We start from the raw sequence: 23,644 nt of genomic DNA on the forward strand, positions 1-23,644 counted from the left end.
TCTCCCAAGAAGACACACACAGGTTACCAAGAACTTCGCGCATTAAGACACCTCGTAAGTGGAGAATCTATTAAAATATCTCCAAAGATAGCCAAGAAAATAAGAAATTTCAAAAAGCCGACTACAAAACGGATTTTCAAAAGTTTTATCGGGTTATGTTCATATCTTAGAGCGCATATCAAAGATTTCACTATAAAAATTGAACCTTTCCAGCAATTAGTAACCTCTAAATCTAAATTTAAATGGACAAAGGGGCATGATGTTCCCCTCTTCGAAAAATTGAAAGAAGACATACTAAAAGCTCCTTCACATGCTCATTTCGACGATTCTCTAGAAATTCGCATGTATAGCGACAGTAGTCAGATGCAAATAGCAGGAATACTCGCTTGCTATGATCCAGAAACTAACACAGAGAGGGTAGTTGCCTATTGTTCTAGGAGATTGACGAAAATAGAACAAAAAGCTGGTATTTGGCAAAAAGAATTATACGCGCTCATATATACTTTGCGGAAATTTCGTTACTTTTTACTAAATAGAAAATTCAATCTCTATGTGGATGCTAAATGCATCGCCACGTTGGACACAGCCCGATAAGTTGGGAAGTATACCAGATACAAACTATTTTTAGCCGATTATGATTTCAAAATACAGTATTTACCAGGATCCAAACATCCCGCTGATATAATTAGTAGGCTTGAACAAACAAAAGACATCAGGAAGGAAGAAGAGAATGAAGAAAATAGCGAAGGAAGGGGTGAAAATTATCATGCCTTTAGATCAAATAGTTTTCAAATCAATACCTTACAAGTAGAAAATAACACCCTTCTACCAAACATAGCAAGAGAACAACATAAGGACGACAACTACAAGGACATCATATCTGTCTTAAAGGGTAAGGAATCTAATAAAATCTCCACAGTTAGATCAGCAAGATTTTTTTTTTTTTTTTTTTTTTGCCTCAAACACGGCATATTATACAGGAAACAAAATCATCCTGATTATGGTTTATTATATCTTTTATGCATGCCCAAGTCGCTAGCCAACTTGTGGTTCAAAACCTTCTATCGCCAAGCAAACAACCCACATTTGGTTTCACAAAATCATATAAAACCGCTATAAAGACATTTTATATGCCGCATCTTAAGAACTACCTTGCTCACAAAATACGCACGTGTCAAGACTGTCAAAGACTAAAAAAGCTACCAGAAAAGAAACAGGCCGAACTACTACATCACCCTGTAGGAGATATAGCAACAACATGGGTATATGACGAACTAGGGCCATTTCCAAGCAAAGAGGGACGAAATAAATACATATTAGTAGCCAGAGAATTAGCTACACGTTATGTTATCGCAAAGACAGTGGACACAATAAATGCTGAAAATATAAAGAATTTTTTAGAATATGACATCATTCTAAAATTCGGAGCATTTACAACATTGTATTGGGATCAACATCCAGTCCATGGAGCAGCTCGTCTACAACACCTGACAAGAAAGTATGACTTCCCCTATAAATACTCACCAGCATATAATCACGCTTCGATAGGATTAGTAGAGCAAACCAACAAAATTATACAAAATTGTCTCAAGTTTTTTGTACAAGAACACCATACGGATTGGGAGAAATGGCAACCACACTTTATCTTTGGCATTAATACTTATATACAACGTGAGACCAAATATTCAGCAAGTTTCTAATTATTTGGATACGAACTTAGGATCCCGATAGAATGCACGCTAGAATCTAAACAACACATACAAGTTGACAGGGATAAATTAGCAACCATTACGAAGAAAGTGCAAAATAACCTGGAACAGGCACATAACAAACAAAAGAAGTTTTACGACAAACACCATAAACAGACATCTTATAGTCCAGGGGACCTTGTTTTAGTATATTATCCTACAAGAAAGATTGATTACCTGAACACTTTACAACTCATTATGAAGGGGCCAGCAAGAATTTTAGAGAAACTTAATCCAAATTTGTATCGTGTGGAATAACCTCCTAAATTCAAGAGCGGAATTCAAGAAATTGAAGTGGACCGCTTGAAGCCATTTTACAAGGACCAAACTAAAGGAACAAAAAATTAAGAAGACAGAGGTACAAATACAAGAAGAAGATAAATTTCCAAGTACTTACCGGGAACAGAAGATAGAGTAACAGAAAAAAAAAAAAACACAACAGAAAGATGCATTAACATTATATCGCATTTCTTTATTTCACTTATAAATCTCATCTCATTCTGTTACTTACCTTCGCTATATCAGTATTTCCGTTGAGCTCACAATTTACAAACTCAACACTTTTTTCTCTTTTTTAGTTTCAAAAGTCGAAATACAATACTCTCTTGTTCCTAACATCGCTTCTTCAATACGAAGTACATAATTGCTTAATACATCATTTTTTTCTCCTTATACAGGATGTTCAGAAAATCAGGCTCCTGACAAACATTATACAGAGTACCAAAAATTCACATTCTTTATTTTCTTCTTTTTTTAACGAAAATTTTCCAAATTCTGAAACCGATCATTCTCCTTTCTTTAGTTCTAATAATAATAATAATTTGTTTTTGCCTCATCTTTCATAAGTCCTGTTATAAAACAACAACTTAGCTAATTGGCTAAACATATCTTTATCATTAGAAAGACTCAACTCACCGGCGCCTCCTACTAATAAAGCTGAGACTCAACCGATATAGACTACAAATACCAATTTTAACCATTAATGAACTGGTATATATTTATTAATTCCAGTGTGGCACTTCTGCTCATTCTGAGCGAAATTATAGTAACTTTCATCCTGCTTACATGGGACAGAAACATAGTGTTATATCCATTATATGTATAAATATCACAACAAAGTATAATAATGATTTTACAGTGTTTTATAGTGACTTTCAAAGTGTCTCCAAATGTATCAGTGTTACAACTAACTTTCATCCATGACAAATGTGTATTTTTTCTCAGAAATAATCTTGCAGATTATTTTTTTCCAGTGTGGGGGTGTAAGGATCCCACATCATAACAGAAGCACATGTCAATACAACACGTGTTATTGATTACAATCAATGAAGCAGACAAGAAGTCAACACGGAAGACACCGAAGGAAGCCGAAAGGAGTCGGACCTCACGAAAAGACCCGAAGAGGACAAATAAAAGAGGGACCACAGAAGGACCTAGTATCAGTCGACCAACTGATCAACTAACCATCATCTGCTCTGAGGTCGCATTGGACTAGGAGCACACCTTTCCTATACACTATGTCGCACTGGACTAGGGATCCCATCTTCAACTGAAACCTCGCGAGGCTGCCGTGAGCGGAAGGAGCACCCGGCAAAACATCGATATTCCTTCATCTGATCATTAAGGAAAGACACCACTTATTCTTTGTAAATCAAAGACATTTTGTACTTAGGGGTTTTTGTAATAAAACTGGTGAAGGGGAAAGACTCACCTGGATCATTATTTAGTCTACCTATAAAATCATTTCAATATATATCATGTAGTAACATATATGTTGTTAGTTTCGTAATATAATACAAAAATGAAATGAAATCTTTGAGTTTTACATCCCACGATTATCCCCACTAGGCTAAAGGAGACGGTGATGATGAGAAATGAATTAAATGGTGGAATGAAAAAAGGAGGAGGAAACGGGAGAACCCCAAGTAAACACACGCACACGGTGTTTGTCCACCACTAAATTCACTTAGCGCGAGCTGGGATCGAACCAGGGACCCCAAGTACCAGAGGTGAACGCTCTACCACTGAGCCACCGCGGCCCTAATATAATACATTAGAACATCATTACTCTTATTTTTAGCCATCAACAATCATCACTACTCGTAACTATATTTAACTTTTTATCTCCAAAAGGAGTACTGATTATTGTTTATTTTTAAGGTTTTGACTTTGGTTAGATTTTAAAATTCAATCAGTAGTAATAAGTACTCAATTATCACAAATTTAATTTCAATTATTCTATCATTTAAGAGCCGGAAAGATTTTGAGGCGCACCAATCATATCGAGATTCTACCTTTCTTTCAAACCTCGAAGATGGTAGTCTTCTATAAGACTGGGTAATGGAATTTATACAATATTGACATATGCAATATATAGTATAAGTTTAGCGTGTGTAAATATTATACATAGTGCCGTGTGTGGTACGAGAAGTGACTGAAAGGTATTAAGCCTAACACAGAAATAAATTAACTAGAATAAAAATAATACGTTTCATGGTAGTACATCTTTTATTAGTAACATGTACTACTACGAAAAAAAAAGAAAGAAAGAAAAAAAGAACGCATATTCTGTAAACGATGTTTCATCAAAAATACTCAGTTTTCTTTACATATTCGAAATGTTTGAAGGTTTCAATAAGAGGGAACAGTACTTACACATTTATTTTCAATATTTTTGTGCAGTAATAGCACTAAATAATTAGATTAGAACGAGAAGATTTAAATATTGGCTAACTCTCTTCAACTGTCAACACTGTTACAACGAAATTTAGAGGGAATTCGTACTCCTGAACGCTGAACCTTGCAATTTCACTCCGGAAACCAGGCCTATCATGGATTTAAACTCACATGCAAAACATTTTCTCAGATTTTATGCAGTATTTTTTTTTTTTTTTTTGGCATGAAATTATTATAAATATTAGTTGCAGTATCATAACATTTGTATCTAAACATTGATTTACATATATATGAAGAAAGAGGGAATTTTCTATCCCAATAAGGAGAACAGCAAACTTCTTTAATCATCTCCCTACGTAAACCAGCAAATGAGTCATGACAGCAACTGAACATTTAGTCCAGTCGTAAAATAAAAGGAAAAAACACACTGATACAGTTGAAGATCGGAGGTTTGAATCTGCGGCATGGATTTTTTTTCCTTATTATAAAATAAGGAAAAATAATGGTTAATTGTGACTGTTAGACAAATCAACAAAATACAATATTGAAATAGTGATACAGTGAAATCATCCACACCACGAAACACCCTGCTTCATGCGAAAATATCCTTCGTGAAGCAATAGCTGTCAGCATTCGTCAGTAGTTGAACTTCCTTCGACCCTTCAACGCATTTCTTATTCCATGAAAAAAGTCGTTTCTTTGTTGGTGTGCATTGTAAAATCCTTCGATTGGAAATGAAATGTATATTTACACAGGCTAATAAAGCCTCAAACTTATAAATGATGCCTCTGTGTATAAATACGTATTGATTTTTATAAAAATATATTGTAATTATTTCAAATTAATCATATGATTTAAATCATGAGGGAAATACTAGAAGGTATAACTTCGTAAAGTACGTTATTTCGTAAAAAAAAAAAAAAAAAAAAAAAAAAAAAAATTAAAATGTCAACTGATACTGAAGTTACAACACGTGCAGAAATACTTCTACAATATGTATTAAGTCTCTATGATCCTCGATAAAGGATACTCGTTCGATATCCGAAATATTGGATAGTTTTTTCAGTTTCTAGGATTCTAATTAGGAGAGTACTATTTTCGTCTTGATCAAAAAACCTTCATCATTCGTAGAACGACAGGCATACGACACATTTTTTTATTCGAAAGAGGGGATCAAAATTAAATTTAGATGTAGGCACTCTGAACAAAGGTTGGAATAATATCATTGACATTTTTAAAGTTGCCGCAAAACTACTGACGAAGAAAAAGAAAAAGAGAAAAAGAAAACTTTAAGATGTGTATTCTGTGAAACAATGAGTTTTCTTTTTTTTAATGAGTGTAAAATGTAATCTACGTATTCCGTGTCCCTATCAAAATACTATTCCTTGCTTAAGTAATGAAAATGCTGACAGCTGTCAACAAAGACTCAACGTTTAATATAATTTTTTGAACGACTTATAAAACTCTGGAGGAGCACAAGTTAGTGCCTTTGAGTTTATTGATAAGATTGCTCTTCAAGCAGTTCACATGACAATACAAACTAACCAATTAATCGAAATTAATTCCAAAAGATATACATCTTCGAAAGAATGTGAATTTATTCCCATTCAATTAGTTTTAGTTTAGTACATTTTTAGTTTTCAATGTGATGGAAAAAATAATAAATAAAACAGTAATTCAATCACTCAGTTTAAGTATTTTTTCTTTCCAGACTACAAGAGAACGAAGTATTTCTTAAGTAGTTTCCGACATTATAGATTGTAATCAATTTTCTTAGATAAATGCTGTCTACAGAAACAACAATACTTTCATCTCTATTTTGTCCCAGGATACAACCAAGCTGAGTTCACATATGATTCGAAATTCATCTATGTTACATGATGAACTTTTAAATCACAATTAAATATTCAGACTTCATTTTATTTCTTACAAGAAATTACAATATGATTTGAGGATATAACTATAAGTTTTTCATATGTTGTTTCATAACTTTACAAATGAGTGATGGGGCAACTAGGTCCCTTTTTTAAGAAGGTTTAACAAATTCAAGTTTTAAACATATGCTCGGTTTATTTTGGTCTTCGCGCAAGAAAGGTAACTCACTTGATAGTAAAATTAATTTTAAGAACACTTGCGCAGAAAAAATCATATTGGACGTCGAAGTTTGAAAGTGAGATTTCTAAGGAAAGTGGAGACAGTTGAGATTTTCATTTTTCTAGAATTGTTTCTAGTTTGCGAAACTCCATCCAAACTTTGCAATTTAAGAAAAACCTCATATTCAGAAACTCTATCAAACATGACAGTTAGAAAAATTAAGAGAAGTAAAGATTAGCTAAAACTTTGAAACAAAATAAAATGTTTAACATAATATCGAACGCTATCATCTACAGAATGAGAAGAACAATTATAAATGCAAGTGAATAATTATGGGAAACTACTTAGTGGAAGAGAATTACCAGAAAACAGAAGCACTAAAAAAACTTAAAAAAAACTAACATAAGTGTCCACTACAAGCTTACATGATAACGAACAAGAAATCCCTCACACCAGATACGACGCTCTGACACTGAGCCATCAAACCCCAACTGAAAATTTCTGTTTAGGAATTAGGGATGTGATTATATGTATTATATTGGAGCAAGTTCATTATACATTAGCTTGATTCACTCAAATATTTTTTTTTTTTTTTTTTAAGTAAAGGAAAAGACCACAAGGTAAAACTATTTAATATTTCGAAGTTTTCAAGATGACAAAAGAAAGTACAGTATAAATAAAATGAAATGGAATTTTAAGTTTAATGTTTGTAACTATTTTGCACTAAAAGGAAATATATGAATAGGTTACCTTTCGTCTTGGATCTGTTTCTTCTGGACAGTTCGGAATGCAGACACATTCTGCTTCACCATCGTCATTAACTTCACACACTCGTCCGGCTCCACAATGCTTATTTGCACATGGATCTACAAATGAAAATATGTTAAGTTTATGAAAATATTTATTAATTGAAACAGCCTTGGAAACAACGTATTAAATCCAATACATCCAATTTTGTATGTACTAACAACCATGAAAAAAATCACTGAAAAGATGAAAAATGAACTTGGCACGCTTTTCTCCTAGTTCCTTCAATTTTCACGATAAAAAGGGCAATAATGATACAAGATTAAGTATACCAATTTAAAAATAAACGGATTAAGCACACGCATGAATAATACTAAGTTTTGAAATATTAATGATATTCATCTTTTATCGGATTTACTCTAAGACATTACTTAAGGATATTGATATTATTAATATTAATAAATTTTTATATGAAGAATATATATTTAATACTTCCCGATAAACTGAAATAAATAATCATTTTTTTCTGGTTCTCTGGACTACTGACGACAAAGAAAACTAAACCAACCAATAAATTTAATTATAATAAAATAATGAGTGTGTCTGTCATCAGCTTTTCGTATAGAAAGGAGTCACCTAGAACCACTGAATTTTATACCCGGATAGATCTTTACCAGACCAAATCGCGTACAGTACAAAGCTGCTTTTTTGATCTTAGACGGGGATTGGTGAAAAGGTCTAAATTTATGGAAGTTTCTGCGATCACTTTGCCTATATGCAACTAACATTACATATTTGCTGTGCGGGCTTACATAACATCAGAGGACAAATATCCGGCCAATGGAATGGTTGTAGGGATATACTTTTCAGAACATAGTTCTTACTCTCTTTTCATTAGTTTTGAATTAAGATCCAGCAACGAGAAGAGCGCTTACAGCTAGTAAATAAATAATTAAATAAAATAATCACTACCTCAGATGGTTTATTAGGTACCGAAAAAAAATTGTCGTAGTGGCACTGCACGTGTTCCTTACACATTTCGCTTCGAGTGAAATAAAAGGAGTTTTTCAGTGTTTCGTCCTGTAGTCTGCTCCTTGTGGTCGCTACAAAGGGAGACCAGTGAGATCAGATCTAATATGGGAATTCAAAATAACCTTATACGTCTTACAGATTAATAATCAACACCAGCGACCAGCACAAAATACGGTTCTCGCTATTCAGTAGGGATGTGATAACGTTGGTATAATAAATGAATCCCTCCCGTGATGTACCACGCACGGGATTCCACAAGTCACAGACGAGGAGCACAAGGAGACTTTAGAAGTCAATAATATGCTCAATAACGGCATTAGAAAAAGCATTCAACTGCATTATAAAAACCATTCGCCAACACCTGGATGGGCCTTACATGAGTTGATTGCATATAAAAATGCGACATGATAAAATGCCTGTGTTTCTTTACTTTCTCGTTAGTGAAATAATCCATTTCTGAACAGTGCTGATGTGCGATGAGAAGTGATTTCTGGATTGTACTCTTTGACGCCGTCATTATTGGTTGTCACATTATATACTCAATTCCAAACAACTAGCACCACTCCTGTATTATGCTCTGTATTTAATAGATTCCAGTGACGCTATAGAAAAACTGGTATCACGTTATAATAAGTACTTGAACGCAGTGGCATAACCAGAAACTCATCACGGGGGATAATAAATGCCATGTCGTAGAATCGCAAACACACACGGCGCTCAAAAAATTTTGCACAATAGTCCAGAACTTTTATAATAGCAGAACTAGGACCACAAAATTTTGTGTGCATGTACTTGTGTCCTTCATGTTCATATGCATAATGACACATTTAGCCCACCGTTCTTTCCATACCCTTCATATGTACACTTCGGTAAAAGCCCGGACGCTGACTATTACACCACCGCTTCATACATGCAATGAGTTCTTGATCACTGGCAAACTACCTACCACAAAAGTGGGCTTTCAGACGACCAAACAGAAAATTGGACGAGGCCAAATCCGGACTATAAGAGAGTTGAGGGACCACTTCCCATCTTATATTGATTTTCCGCTGTGTGTGATTAGAACCGTGGGGCCTCGCAGTTTGATGACTTTATTTTGCAGCTCCGCTCTCTTTGTCTTTAGTGCACGTAGCAGCTTTGCCAATGAGAAACAATACTGCTCCTTATCAATTGTTTCGCCACGTTCCAAAAACTCGATGAAGATTACGTCACAGAGATCCTAAAGAATATAACCATCAGTTCGTTGAACAAGTTTTTTTTTTTTTTTTTTTTTTTTTTTTTTTTTCGTGGAGAACCGTGAAATCACTACTGTGAATTTTTCGTATCCATCGATGGATATTGCTGCGGTTTATTGCCTCACTCCCATACATAGGTTTAATCCTAAGAATTTCGCATTTGAAACACACCCCACATTATTATTATTAATTGTAAACGAAGGCTTAATCGATGATGAATTAGTTGGGAAAAAATATAAACATTTGGTTTTTTCGGTGTTAATAATTAAGTTATTGTGGTGTAACCACGTTTCTACCTCTCTTCCGATTATATTTATATTATTTTGCAGCTCAGTTAGATTACTTCCTTTTACAAGTATATTTATGTCATCTGCATACAGAAAGGACTTACCATGAGTGATATAAAGTGGTAGATCATTAACATATAAAAGAAATAATATTGGTCCTAAGACTGACCCTTGTGGAACTCCTATGTTAACCATGGAAGGTGTTGATCTGTGAGTTTCGATATACAAGTTGTCTTCATTAAGGAAATTTATCTCTACTAATTGTTGTCTATTTGTAAGGTAAGTTTGAAACCATTGGTTAGCAACACCTCTTATTCCACATGCATTTAATTTACTTAGGAGTAATGAATGGTTGACACAGTCGAAAGCTTTACTTAAGTCACAAAATATAGATAGTGGGTATGATTTACTTTCTATTGAGTCTACTACTTCTTGCAAGAAATGAAGGGCAGCTGTTGATGTGGATCTATTTTTAAGAAAACCATGTTGCAAGTCAGATAAAACATTGTTATGTTCCAAATGCGTAATTAATCTATTTTTCATTATGGATTCTATAATTTTCGAAAATTTAGAGGAGAGAGCTATTAGTCTGTAATTTTCGCATTTCCTTTTGTCACCCTTTTAGTGTAATGTTTTATAAGGGCCCATTTCAGGTTGTCTGGGAATATACCTTGTAAGAATGAGTCATTAATTATGTTACAGAGGCTGTGCAATTGCGTGGATACATCTTTTGATTATAAATTCCGGGATGTCATCCGGTCCCCTTGATGATCCGTATTTAAAATTCCTTACTACTGATATTATTTCAAAAGGATTTGTTGGAACTATAAATAAAGAACTACTTATTTGATTAATTTGATTAGGGTTATTCTTAATATCATTCGATGGTGTTTGAGATTTAAGTAGGTTAATAACTATATTGCTGAAGTAAGAGTTGAAAAGCTCAACAATAACATGAGGGTCTTTACAGTTTTTACCGTTCGCGAGTTTTATTTCAGTATTTTGAACATGTTGTGGTTTTTGGTTTGTTTCTTCTTTAATTATTTTCCAGGCCATTTTGGTCTTGTTTTCTGCATTAGAAATTATATTATTATAATTGGACATTATTAGCTTGTTTTATTACCTTTTTATATATGTTTTTATAATTTTTACAGTATATCTTAATACTATTATTCTTAGTCGTTTTGCTAAGATAATTTAGTGACTTCATCTTTTTACTACACACCATTATACCTTGCGTCACCCATTTCTTTTGTTTTGTGTTCTTAATTGTAAACGTTGCGTATGGAAAACACTGATCAAATATCAACTTAAATTTACTGAAAAATATGCTAAACTTATCGTTCACCGAATAAGATGATTTAGACATCACACTTTGACCAGTCCTCGGATTCAAGATACTTATTAAACTGTAAAATACTGTCTTCACTGAAATTTCTTTTTCTCATTTTTATTATTTTTGAACAGCCAGTTTTTTTTATTTTGTGGATTAACTAACACATTTGCATTGTAAGAGTTCACACTGGCTATTTGTGCACTATGATCAGAAAACCCGCTATTGAAAACATTAAATCAATCCAATTTCATTTTGTTTATAATCACCTGATCGATGGCAGTTTGTGAATTTTCCGTTATTAGCGTTGGTTCATTAACTATTGCTCCTAAACTATGGTTAAGTCTCCCTCGAAACGCCAATGCTTGAATGTGTATTTCCAATACGTTTGAATGTAGAGTACGATATGTACGAGGAGGTATCAAAAAGTTTGTGCAATCAGGTAGAAGAAATTCAATTCTGACACCATGATGGTATTAGTCCTTCTCTACGTAGTCACCGTGCCTAGCGAGATATTTTTGCCAGCGGTTCTTCACTTTCCGTAAGCCCGTTTTGTAAATATCTGCAGTTTGGCTTTCAAAACACAGTTCAACCTTAGAAATTACGTCGTTCCTACTGTCAAAATGCCACCCTCTGAGTGGATGCTTCATTTCTGGGAAGAGAAAGAAGTCACTTGGTGCTACGTCCGGTGAGTATCCGGGTGGGGCAATATTTCATATCGTAATTCCACTGCCTTCATCATGGATGCATGGGTGGAATGAGCTGTTGTATTGTCTATCAACAGCAGCACCCCTTTTGTGACCAATTCACGACATTTCTTCTTCAGTTCCAGTAGTAACTTAGTCAGGAAATGGGAATAATAGGTACTAGTAATAGTTTGCATCTGTGGTAGGTAATCTGTCATGCTGACCCCTTCACAGTCAGAAAAAAGGAAAGCATCACCTTGGCAGCAGACTTTGATGGACGATGGATGAACTTAGCTCCGTGCCTCAAGCTTGTCAATCATCGCATCTTCAACAGTTGTTCTAACGAGTCCAGAATTTGTATGGTTAATATACAAGGATCTAACTATAAAATGCATGTCCGAGGAGATTCGTAGTTCGTAGGTGATTGCACGAACTTTTGATACCTAATCGTAGTTTCTGCACCATAAATACTTTGAACACATCATTTATCGTTTGTTTCACAACAAAACTCTTCGTTCTTCCCTGGATAACCCTTATTCACTGTCATTTTCTCTATATATTCTTGATGTCATAACTGCTATTAAATATTCCTCTGAACATCGTTAAGCAGATGACACAGCTGTTTATTACATCATCACCACACATTATAGAAATAGTGGAACTTCTTAAGACAGCGCTAGAGTCTGTGTTTCAGTGGTGTAGCGGTAACCACCTCATTATTATCTCCTTCAAATGTTCATATAGTGTTGTAGGAACCAGTGCATCTTTTAAGAAATCGCTACTGGGTATCCAGGCATAAAAGAGTCCTTTACATACACATAACAAAATTCAAACGCACAGAGTTTTTAAAGCGCATTTTTGTATAATGTACACTTTTGAAATAATGACATACAAAATGACGTATTTGTCAGACTTCTGCTAGTCGTTTCATTTCCGATTTAACACATCGCCATTAATTAGGGTTACTATATTTTAAAATTAGGAAAGCGGAGAATTCTAAATCGTAAGTACTGGTGTGAACTTGTGTAATACAAATACTGACTTGAGATCCTTCGCACCATCTTTTTTAGTGGTTTCTTTGTCAAGTGACACTTCCAATGTACTTTTCTAACGAAACTAAAGTAAAGCAAATTTAGTTTTTGCCTTTAGCGTTTTATTAAGTTCCACAAATGTGAGTCTCGAATTGTAAAGTAAGTATTAGACTTGTTCAGCTGAACTGGACAGAATGGTCATCAAAGAAATACGAACCCATGAGATCATACATTAGTATTCATGGGTTGATCCAAAATGTGAATGATTATGCCACATTTTTCACTCTCTTTAATTTTCTTTTTAAAAAATCTCGATTGCATAAAATCCCCAATCCAAAAAAACTGGTGGTTTTTCGTGATTAAAAGATAATTAAGCGGGGGACAAATATAGGACCTGAAAATCGGGTTGTACTCGCTAAAATCGGGTAATATGGCAACCCTACCATTAATACAGGAGCAGACATGTTCATTTTTTACATTTTGGCTCAGATCCGCCCTCAGGTCGGTATTTAAAGATAAAACCGTACTGTGCTATCATGATTGGATATTTTCCTTCATTCATTTATTTATTTATTTTTATATCCATATTTTTAAGTTGGACATAGGCAAGACAAGGACAAAGAAACGCGACTAGTAGAGATGGAGAGGACAAAAAACACACAATAAAAGACACAAACAACTCAACAAAGAAATAACAATATGTGAGCCTGACTAAACATTTCCCTAACGAAATCATTTTAGGTGTATACGTATGTATTCAATACTAAATATTACTACCAATATTTTATTTTTTAAGAAACAATGTAATTAAAAAAATATCTTTATGGTTTAAATCTCTCCTGTTTTAAAGCGTGTTATTTCACTTGCAACTGGTTAATTTCTAGTATTATTTTCACACTTCAGTTGCATTGTTTGGTTTCTTATATGTTTAGAACATAATTGAGCAAGTTTCTCATCTAGTTACCATAGGTTTCACGGAGCCGTCAATATCACTAGCAGTCTTAATACCTGTATTACTGTCACAGAATTTAAACATGATCTACTATCACCGAATAAATGGCATTGGCTGATTACCAAAGAAAAGGATTTTTGTCTGGCAATATTTAAAAAAACTCACGCTGAAGAAAAAACGGAAAAGTACACAGTGACTCAGTATTAGAGATTCTAGTATCTGAGTATACGGGAAAAGGGAGATGGGCAAAAGGTAACAGCGACAGATTTATAAAGATATTTTGGTAGGGGCCTCTCCTAGGGATACTTCGTGTATAGGAATCCCAATATTTTGGGAGAAGGGTCTTGAAGATTATGAGTAACATTTGATTCGTTTCCTAAAGAAATCCTAAAATTTTGGAGCTGAGCCTCCCCGCCACTGAAGGTAACTGTGCAACAAAGAGGGTCAAAATTGTTAAAAATAGCTCTTTGAACTTAACAGACAATCTCTTACTTTCTTACAAGTTTGTGCCATCTATTAATTATGTCGGAAAAATTGTCTGAATAAATCTCAATTATCGATATTGCCTATAGCAGACATGAAATGTTTGGTTGCCAGAAAATGTTTAGGCCAGGTGGAATTAGGCGATAATGAAAATTGGGAATCTCTGGAAAGCGAACCAAGTAATTCAACTAAGAGCCTATCCGGTTTGCGATAAGCACCAGACTGTGTCACGTGATCAGGTCAAAAGTCACATTGCGTGCTAAATCGTGTCTGGAGATTCCAAATCAAGATGTGAAATATTTCAAGCACATAACCTCCACGTGGGGTGACCTGGGTAATTCGAAGAAGATACATATACTTTATCATTATTATTGATTTTACTCAAACAACTTGACTTTTGACAATGTTCTATTCATATTTACCCTACTGTATGTGCTACACATCATTTATAAGCTCTTCACTATGTCTTTGTAGTAAGCTTTCTTATTTATTAGCCATCTCCTTATTACAGTTTTTGAGATATGTGGACAACTTCATTTTTTTCACTGATTTTCCATTGACTTGACTTTTCCGTTTCGTGATCTCTTTTGACTATGTTCCATCCATTTTTAGGACAATTTCTTTTCTTTCTTTCTTTCTTTTTTTTTTTTATGTAGAATCTGCATAGTCTGTTCAATATTTAATCTAATTTTCAGCCATCTCCCTCTTTAGGTTTTTGAGATAAGTGGAGGAAATACTTGTTTTCCATTGATTTTTCCCTGACATTAATATTAATGTTTCGTGCTTTTTGACTATGTTCCATCCATTTTAGGACAATTTGCTTTAAGAATATAGAATCTGAGTGGTCTCTTCTACATTTGAGCTTAAATTCAGTCATCTCCCTGTTTTGGTTTTTGAGATAAGTGAAGGAATTATTTGTTTTTCGTAGATTTTCCATTGACATGTCCCATGCTATTTTTGAGTATGTTCCATCCATTTTAGGACAATTTGCTTTTCGAATTAGAATCTGCATAATATCTTCCACAATTAAGCTGAATTTCTGCCATCTCCCAAAGATCTGTTTACATCACTGAAACCGGATAGGCCCTTTATTGTTCAAGTACTCTTCCAGTAATTTAAAGATTTATGGAGTGCACTGGGTATCCAAACTGCTGGGCCTGGTTATCCAAGTGCTGGGCCTGGGTATCCATTTGGATACAAAAAGGTGGCTTAAAAAATGCCCTGGTAGGAACCGCATAATAATTATGCAAAATCTGTGTAACGGATCTGAAAGTAAAAATTATGGATTGACACATTCTTGATTCTATCCATATGTAAACATTAGGATTGTTGTCAGATAAGGAACTTCTTAATAATTGGAAAACGCACATTTGTACTGTAATAAAGGCAGTATTATTATTATTATTATTATTATTATTATTATTATTATTATTATTATTATTATTATTATTATTATTATTATTATTATTATTATTATTATTATTATTATTACAAGAACTATTACAACTTCAAATAATAATAATTTACGTTAGGTTTTATGTTAATCTAAAACAGAAAGAAGATATTTTACCTTACTAAAGAATTAATAAAATCATGTACCTTACCGTATTTGTGTCTTATTTAATCGTCGATCATTTTGATGCTATACTGAGACCTTTTTCTAGACTGCACTGCGAATTACTTGTTGAGTTGCTGAAATCTTACGTTTTTAATTTTGTAATTTCCTCTTTCAACTGGAATATTGTTTCTTAACACTCCACAAATATAAAATCTTTAAATACTAGCAGAGTAGACTAATGTTGAAACACTAATACATACACTAAAAAGAACTACGGTATTTTCAAATTCAACGTCACCATCTTACAATATTATCAATACTATTTGTGCAGTTCTTATAAAAGTACAAAAAATTGATGAGCCAATTTCCAATATGAAAAAAAAAATAAGGTTATTGATATTTATTCAAGGTGTTGCTTAGCTTAATAATATAATTCAAGTTATTATTAAGTGTACCCTGTTCCGGTTCTTTAGTTTTAATAAAGAAAGATTCATAAGTTTGCCTTTCAATTTGCGAAAAAGTCCTAAAGAACAATTGTACTTTTTAATGATTTGTTTTGATGTCAATAAATGTTTGGATAAAACTGATACTGCAAGATCATAATCCTTAGAGTCTCTTAATGTTCTTTAATCCTAACTGCTACAGTTCTTTCGGTCATTCCAATATAAGTTCTGACGGATTGACACGTCAAAGATATCGCCTTTCATGTGAGCGGTCCGGGCTTCAATTCCCGGTGGGAATACACGGTCGAAAAGTGTAAAAATTTTTATGTCAGCCAACCTGAATAATGTTTTCCTGGGTTTTGCTCATCTACACCAGATAATGTCGGGATGGTGTGCTTGCCGAGTGACGCCATCCCTCATATGTAACGGGCTAACATTGCCATGCTGCCGTAAGTAAAGAAATCTAATTCCTAATCCTATCCTAACATCATAGATGACTAAAATGAATGTACAGTTAGGATTAAAGAACATTTAAGAGACGCTAAGGATTATGATCTTGCAGCATCAGGTTTATCTCAATATTTATCCACATCAGAGTATAATTGAAAAGGTACATTTGCTTCATAGAACTCTTTCGCAAACTGAAAGTGATACTTATGAATCTCTATTAGAATTAAAGAACCGGACCTTAGCTTGACCAGAGCTCACTTAATAGAAACTGGAATTATATTATTAAACTGAGTAAATCTTTGAATAAATATAAATAATTTTATAATTTTTACATATTGGAAATTGGCTCGACAATTTTTCATATTATTTTAAGAACTGGACCAACAGTATTGGTAACATTGTAAGACGACGATGTTGTATTTGAAAATAACGTAGTTCTTTATACTATACGCATTAACGTTTTAACATTAAGTTGCCTTTAGTGTTTGAATACTCTGTTTATATTTCTAGCTTATGAAATGAAAACGAAAATATTAGCTTTTGAACATAAACAATATTCTAACAAGGCCAGAAATTGCTTTATTATTTTACTCAAAAAATCCTGCAAATGAAAACTGTTATGCTAAATTCCGTTAAGTCCACTTTGACAAAATTTTGAGGAAAGCAATAAATAAATAAATAAAAATAAAAGTAAATAAATAAATAAAATTTGCTCAGAGACAAAAATAATACTTTAGACAACAATGATATGAATAAATATATTGTAAAAACTTACATCAAAAGTCACTTTTGCACGTCATTTGATATATAATAGACCAGAGATAATTGATATATTGCGTTGGACTAAACGGGTTTTAGAATAACAATAACTTAAAACAAGTTTAAAATTCCTTAAAAAAAACACTTCTTCCATCTTGTTTCGCTTTTTAACGTTGTATTTTTAAAGATCAAATAAATTGGGTTTATAAACGTACTTCAATTTTAAACACCATAACTTAGCAAAAACGTATAATGTATTCAGATCTAAGCACATTTCTCGCGATACTCGTTGTCAGAATGTTGACTTAAGCAGGTACTCGGTCTTGAAAGGCTTCATAAAAAATGACTGACTTATAATACTCTAATAATTGATTGGAGACCCAGGAGGGTCCAAATGCTTGTTAATAAGAGAATCAAGAAAGGACTTGACGGAGTTTAGCGTAACACGATAACTTTGATGCCACTTTTCACCTGAATCTAATGAGTGCTAGACGATATAGTTTTAGCCAGTCATAGCTGACACCTCTAAGTCATTTTAACAACAACAACAACAAAAAGCATTTTCTGAGATAAGTGGACTGAAGAGCGATAACAGTCCTCAAATGAAATATTCTCAATATTCACATTGTAAGCTCACAGATAGATCGGACATTCATTCTTATGTAAATCATAATAGTACAAAATTTGCTATACTGGGACATATACTAAAACAAGTAGAGTAATTGAAAGGTACTAACGTTTTGCTTCTGCAAAAGTGAGCCTTTGAGTTTATTGATAATATTGCTCTTCAAGCGGTTTACATTACAAAGAAAAGAGTCATTTCTCTACATCATGGTTAAGGTGTGAAACATATCATGTAAAGATCAACAGTCATTCAACATCTCTATAAACATTTTAAACATTTTCTTCTTGAAAGACCACGGTTGTATAGCTTAGCAGCCATGAGACGTAAACTATTTTGACCTATACAACATATGTCTATTTTTTCTTAATGTAATTAATTTTGTAATTTTGTATTTCATGTGCTTAAAAGATGTTTGCGCGTGTGTTTTAAATATTACTCTTTCATACTTAAAGAGTTTTCATTACTTTTTTGTTCAATTCAATAAATACACAAAACTTTGAATTCTTCTATTTTCACTATTAATCTTAAAAACAAAAAAAGTAGCTTTCTCTTTTCCAGCTCTTCCCACTAGTCTAGTGACTAGCGCGTGTGGTTTCCGTGCACGAGATCCCGTGTTCGATGTCCGGTGGGTGAGCACGAAAAATTTAATTTCACATTCACTTTCATTAATCATTCGTCTCATTTAGCCTCAAGGACGTAACCGTTGGACGTTAACTAAAAAAAGAAAAAGTAAAAGAAAAGAAAAGAAAACTACTTTCTTGTTTTTTAAGATAAGGGTTAAATGTTAGAACGATCTTGGCTGAACTTCGCTTCTTTTAATGAAGGCATTTGAATTTAAATACGATTCACATTGTAAATATCTATGTTTACTAATAGCATGCACAGGGTCGTAAAATGGAGCAGTGTGGAGGCTCGAATATAAAGTAAACAATAGTTCAAGAACGTAAGCGGGAGCAGTGTGGAGGGTGAAATATAAAATAAACAATAGTTCAAAAGTTGTTGAATCCCACATGCAACGATAATATCAGTGCTTAAGGTACGTGTAAAGACTCGACTATCAGAAACAGATGGCAGCACGCATCCTCTATATTTCCAATGTGTATTTTGTAGAGAGCGACAATATTCAAAATAACTGAATCAACTCTAAGAGATAAATGATCAAATTTGTCCAGGGACATATAGAATAATCCGTGCACTTTTTGATTATTTTGTTTTATTCATTGTGCACAACACTTAATTAAACTCTTCAGACGCATGCTTCCAACAATAAAATTTAGTTGAATTATTGTGAATATTGTTGCTCCTACAAAACACATTAGAAAAGTAGGGGATACGTACTGCCATACGCGTTGATGATTACCTCTCCTTGAAATTCATTTTAAATCTAATTTTCTACTTGACGAAAAATGGTTGACAAAAATATATTAATCATAAGAAGAAAAAGATACTGTAAATTGTGTGTTCGTTGTTAATCTCTGTTATTGTTTACTTTCATCTCCATGTCAGTAGACGTCAATTAAAATAAATAAATAAATACATACATAAAGTTTAAATGATAAGTTTGTATCGTATCTCATTAATGATAGTGTGTATTGGCGTCTTGCTAGTGTCATAATGAAAGAAATTATAAATATATATATTTTATGAAAGTTTCTCTCTTACTATGTGGTCTGGTTCCTGTATAGCATAAATTTTCATGGTAACAAACAGTGGTAAAAGTAGTAAGGTACAGGGTAAGGTAGAGGGACGCATGACGTCACGCCGTCTCCCATGCCTATCTTTGCCAATTGTATTCTTTTTAGAAAGTGGATGGATGCCATATATATATATATATATATATATATATTTGGAAGTGGGGGAACGACGTCCGCCCGTGTTCCCCCTCACTTTTACTCCTGGAAACTAAGGAAATCGTTTCTGTCTATTTCCTTGGAAACTACGAATAAGAATTTACTCTGGAGAATGTCATTTTGTCCAGTTCGGCTGAAGTATGTTTCATTTTTGGACTACTATTTTCCATTATATAGGCCTACTAATAACATTGTAGAATTTATATTTTTGTTTCACCTAAACATGAGTAAAAGCATATTTTCACTTAAATTACCTTGGTATTAACTTTGATCCAGTTAATAGTTTCGAGAGGTATCCAACATATTTTAGAATTGACTTTGGATACAGTAGGAATATATACACTATCATATATTAGTATATATTTTTTAAAGAAGTTTTCCCAATTGAATAATTCTTCAAAATGAGATTCGTTTTACAAGTCAGGGTAACTGCGTACTGGTAGTTGCCTTCCTTCTTTACTTGTAATCTCTTTTGTCTTTTAAATATATAACGACATCTGCTACCATAATAATTCATGTATCTTATGTGGTCAATTCAATATAAAATTGGAATACTTTCACTAATGATACTGAAGTTCCTTGGCATTATGAGTGATGCTTTTATTTAGAAAGAAAAAATCTCACAATTAAATTTCAAAGAAATTTTATAAAATGAGGTTAAAATAAATTAAACTTGCACTTCGTATTGGAATATATACGTTTCGTAAATTCGGAGAATTCATACTCATTTTATGATGATGTTACATAACATGATAAAAGTTACGTAATAGTTTGATACTAAAGTAACAATTTCACCTAATTATTACAATTAATGGCTTATATAAGTTTTATTTACATACAACCATGAGACCATTTTACATTGGAAACTTTAATACTAGTGAAAGAAAATTTGGAAAAGTTAATGTTTACAGAAATAGTGTACACTAAGTCGAACATCGTAGAAAATTCTCAGTCAGAATAAGTGACCACAGCAATTTAACCCCGGACTTGTCAATCGGAAAGCAAGAATGATAACAATTTCTCTACACTTTCTTTATTTTCTTTATTAGTCTTTAGTTTTTACATAAACCAGAATTTAAATTTGAATATATATATATATATATATATATATATATATATATATATATATATATATATATATATATATATATATATATATATATATATATATATATATATATATGACATATAATATATTGCAACCCCACGTTTCAATAAGTATTACGTACTTTCTTTTTTCGTCTTGAATGTGCTGGACAATTTTTTTATCTGCTCATTTTGTTGTGTAACTATGAGGCAGGTGTGAATCGTAAAAAATATTATTAATAATTATTGTTCTTTAATGTTACTTAAGCCAGTATGTACTTTATCTGCTTATGAGAATAACTTCTTCAGATGCTCCTGACATTAGTTATTCATCATTTTTTTAATTTCTTACCAGTATATAAGATAATATAACGACACAAGGTCTTATATCGGTTTTAAGAATTTACTGAAATGGAGTCGACCACGTTTATATTGCAACCGCAATTACATACCTATTAATGGCACTTCATTGTCAGACTTCTCCTCTTCTACTACTTCTTCCTCTTCTTTTTTATTGGCATCAGCTGTTTCATCATCCTCGAGCATAGAGAAGACATCTTGACCAGCGTCGTCTGCAGCTACTTCTGCTTCAGTTGTTGTAGTAGTAGAAGTCCTGTGGCGTCTGTATTTCTTAAACTTTCTCTGAAAGTAACCAATAATAAAGGCATGAGAACACATGCGAAATAGTTCTAAAATTTTTCATTTTTTTTTCTCCAAACTAGATTTTTTTCCTAAATTTTAACTTCCTTCAACTACGACTAACTTCCTTAGTCCACAAATAGATCAACAATTATTGATAATGGTATATATATATATATATATATATATATATGAGCTTCAAATATAAATAACCCTCACCACAACACCCATGTGATCCTAGTTCTCATTCTTGATATCTGAGCATTTGAGATTAAGAAATAAACGTTTATACCTTGTTCTGAAAAATCATATGTTTAATCCTGTAGCTGTACGAATTTCTAAAAGAAGACAGTTAAACGAAAAATTTCCCTTTTCTGGGTATAACTGGGTAAAATTATTGTTATGTCTTGCTATAACAAACGATACTGTCCAAGTCAACTGGTGCAAAGGAGAAAATTTCATGTACAATGGAGCTCAGCTAGTTTCTTCGTCTTGATATACCAATTATGTACTCTAATATTGTCCAAATATTGTCCAACTGTAGCTTCCTCTGCCACTTCTCTCTTTTCCTTCCAACGTATTTTCTATTATGTCCCTCAGAATAAAGTTCCTTCTCGAACGATGCCCCGATCAGCTTCTTTTTCTCTTTTTAATTACCCCCAACATTGCTTTTTCTCCCTGCTATTCCTTACTCTTTCTCACTGTTTCTCCTTTCACCTAATCTTAACCATTCTTCTCCATACCACATTTCGAAAGCCTCTAGTCTTTCTTTATCGCTTTAGCTTTGCGCCATGTTTATATCCCATAAAGTGTAATTCGTAATTTGTATTCAAAGACCCACAAAATGGACTTTAAAAATCTACATGCTTCTTTCGCATTATTCTCTTTGCTTTTATTTGGCATCTACGTGTAAGCACACATCTTGCTGGATCTTAATCCACAACCTGGGTAAAAAGAATTAGTATCTGTCGATGCCGAGTCTTAATTTCGGACCTGGATAAGAAGAATGTCCTTATTCTAATGCCCGGATATTTATCCTCTGCTGTTATGTATGTCCCCATAGCCAATATGTAATGTTGATTGAACACAAGCAAGGCGTTCTTAGAAAAAGCGAGAAATGTGCATACATTTTAAAATTCTCCTGAAACAATAAATTTAAACTAAAGGTTTAACAAGAGCAAGAGATTTGAATCATGTTTGTCAACCATAGTAACTGAGAGTCAATTGTAACTAGTAATGATTGTCACCTTTGAAAAATTACTTCGTACACGATTAGATCTGGTGAAGATTTATCCGTATGCAAACTTTGATGGTTCTAAGTGACTCCTTTCTACGCGAAACGTTGATGATAGACACAGATACACACACGCTATTTTATTATTATCAAAGATTAGAATTTAAGTTTTCATAATATTATTTAGGACCCAAAAACAAGTAATTTGTTCTACTATGTCCTCTACTATTTATACATTTAATACAGATTGTTTCGTTCCAATTACTATTGTTTTTGTCGTTCCAACGTTTATTTTCATTTCATATTTTCCCCCCAATTTTTCTTAATTTTCTAGAAACATCTTGCAGCAAATGTCATATTATCTCTAAACTGAATGTATCTAATCCTTCTACCTCCCGCTGAAATACCTTTTTCTCTATACACACTCTCCTCCCCTTATCTCTTCTAGAGAGATATAAAAAAATGAGATTCCATTTGACTGAACATAATTTCTTTCTCTGTAGTATTAGGCTTTATTTCATCTTGTGAAGAAGATAGATCACATATTTAAGTGGCTTCAACTTTCAGTGTAATTATATATAACCAAATAAGTAATTAAACTCCAAGGCACTGTTGCGTGAGCTGTTTAGTTGTGGTGAGGAGATCACTTACTATAACCAAGAACGAAGGTAATTTATTAACACACACACAAAGTTG

General features: G+C 33.1%; 1 protein-coding gene across 2 annotated transcripts in view; it reads right to left on the reverse strand.

Annotated features, from left to right (window-relative positions):
• Positions 1–23,644, reverse strand: part of SPARC (secreted protein, acidic, cysteine-rich) — a 171,004-nt gene that overhangs the window by 43,411 nt on the left and 103,949 nt on the right. For both annotated transcript variants that reach the window (XM_081726174.1, XM_081726177.1), the window contains 2 exons: positions 21,528–21,717; positions 7,269–7,384 (listed from right to left, as the gene is read on the reverse strand). In XM_081726174.1, the coding sequence (XP_081582300.1) occupies positions 7,269–7,384; positions 21,528–21,717 (306 nt within the window). The remainder of the gene's footprint in view (positions 1–7,268; positions 7,385–21,527; positions 21,718–23,644) is intronic.

The sequence above is a fragment of the Thermobia domestica genome, chromosome 1, assembly GCF_964235325.1.
Source record: "Thermobia domestica chromosome 1, izTheDome1.hap1.1, whole genome shotgun sequence".
NCBI lineage: Eukaryota > Metazoa > Arthropoda > Insecta > Zygentoma > Lepismatidae > Thermobia > Thermobia domestica.